The sequence below is a fragment of the Malaya genurostris genome, chromosome 2 (genome assembly GCF_030247185.1).
Source record: "Malaya genurostris strain Urasoe2022 chromosome 2, Malgen_1.1, whole genome shotgun sequence".
Taxonomy (NCBI): domain Eukaryota; kingdom Metazoa; phylum Arthropoda; class Insecta; order Diptera; family Culicidae; genus Malaya; species Malaya genurostris.
The window spans coordinates 173,544,545-173,546,390 of NC_080571.1; the positions used below are offsets into that span (position 1 = coordinate 173,544,545).

Here is a 1,846-nt window from a genome sequence, read left to right on the forward strand (position 1 = left end):
CACCTTTTCATGTCTAAGCAAGTGTGTCTTACTGTCAGGGCTAGTGACACGAATATCGTCGATAAAGACAGTTACACCTGGTATGTCTTGGAGAATCTGCTCCACAAGACGCTGATATATAGCCAGAGCGGAAGCGACACCGTACATTAGTCTCGTGGGACGGAAAAGACCGCGATGAGTGCTTAGAGTAAGTAAATCTCTATCCTTCGGGCAGACTTCTAGTTGCAAATAGGCCTGGGATAGATCCAGCTTTGAAAAGGTCTCTCCCCCCGCAACGGTTGCGAAAAGTTCTTCCACGTAGGAAAAGGATGATCGTCAACTTGCAAGAACGGATTCAGTGTGATTTTATAGTCACCGCACAATCGTATCCTACCGCCCGTCTTTTTCACTGGAACGACAGGAGTGGCCCACTCAGAGTGATCCACCATTTCCCAGATACCATCACTTACGAACTGGTCGATCTCTTTCTCGACCGCACCACGCACTGCAAATTGAACTGATCTAGCCTTCACGTACATCGGCTTGGTATCCTTTCGAACGGTCAGCGAAGCTTGAATCCCCTTAATTTTACCAACGCGTTTATCGAAAACATGTGAGAACATTTTCAGTAAATCATTCAACGCACTGGCGATGTAGTGATCCCTACCGTCACAGTAAGAAACCGAATGTGTACCGGGTCTGAATACGCGAATGAAATCTACATTCAATACGAGCAACCAGTCGCAACCCAGCAGGGGGTGCCTGCTCGATTCCGCGACGTGCAGAGGCAGTGTGAGTTCTTCACCATCGGCAACAATGTTTACCATCATTTTACCAAGTACACCGATATAATTACCGCAGTAACTTATTAGCTGTAAAGTAGTGGGGATAATTTTGAAGTCATTGAAATAAAGTCGTTTGTCACGTAGGTTAACCAGGTATACGGGCGACCCGGTGACAACCTCGAATGTCAGCGTTCTGTGATTAATCACCACATCCAACAAAAACTTACCAGCATGACTTCGAACAGCGTTCATCTGAAACACGTTCTTGACAACGCAGTGTTCCTCCAAGTGGTGTGCTTCATCTGTCCCCGTTTCCTTGGCCTTGGACTGGCACACTTTCTCAAGTGTCCCTTTTTTGGCAGAAATTGCAAACGGTCGTCTTGTGTTTGCACTTGTCCGCAAAGTGATCAGAACATCCACAACGGAAACATTGTTTTTCGATCCATTAAATTTGCTTGAATGCTGGCTTGTACTCGACTGACTCGCCAACTGGAAAGACTTCTTCTTTTTCATTTTCTTGTATCTGTGCTCGATGTGTTGCACCTCGTTCTTCGATCGGGATCCGTGCAACTCATCGGTGACCCTTTGCCTGTCCAGGGTCAAATTTCTAACTTCCAGCAACCGCGACTGTATCACACGATTCCGGATGCCAAATACGAACTGGTTCCGTATGGCTTTGTCCAAGTGATCTTCGAAATAGCACGTTTGAGCAAGTTTCTCCAAATCCATTAGGTACTCACTCAAAGACTCGTGCTCCAGCTGAAATGATCCTTCAGCAGAGCCACAATCTCATCAAAACTTTTTGTGTCCGGTTCGGCGTTCTTCAGCTTGTTACATAGCACGTCATAGATAGCACCTCCCATATGATGAAGAAGGTAATCGCGCTTATTGGCATCTTGAACGTGGTAAATCCGAAAGGAAACTTGCAGCCGCTCCACCCATCGATCAAATTTCGATGTGGCAGCATAGAACGGCTCAAATGAAAACGTAACCGGTACCACAGCAACGCCAGCGGCAGGTCCATCACCTGGCTGGTCCACCATGTTAGCAAAATGCTCCAATCTGCCGAACGCAACGTAGAA

General features: G+C 46.8%; 1 protein-coding gene across 1 annotated transcript; it reads right to left on the reverse strand.

Moving 5' to 3' along the window:
• Window positions 1-218: 218 nt before the first annotated feature.
• On the reverse strand, window positions 219-1,493 carry LOC131428999 (uncharacterized). The gene has a single exon (XM_058593055.1). The coding sequence runs from the start codon at window positions 1,491-1,493 to the stop codon at window positions 219-221; it is 1,275 nt and encodes a 424-aa protein (XP_058449038.1).
• Window positions 1,494-1,846: the final 353 nt, after the last annotated feature.

What these genes read in the sequence shown, in the direction of transcription:
- LOC131428999 (XM_058593055.1), bottom strand. Translation starts at nt 1,493, where the DNA reads ATGGATTTGGAGAAACTTGCTCAAACGTGCTATTTCGAAGATCACTTG.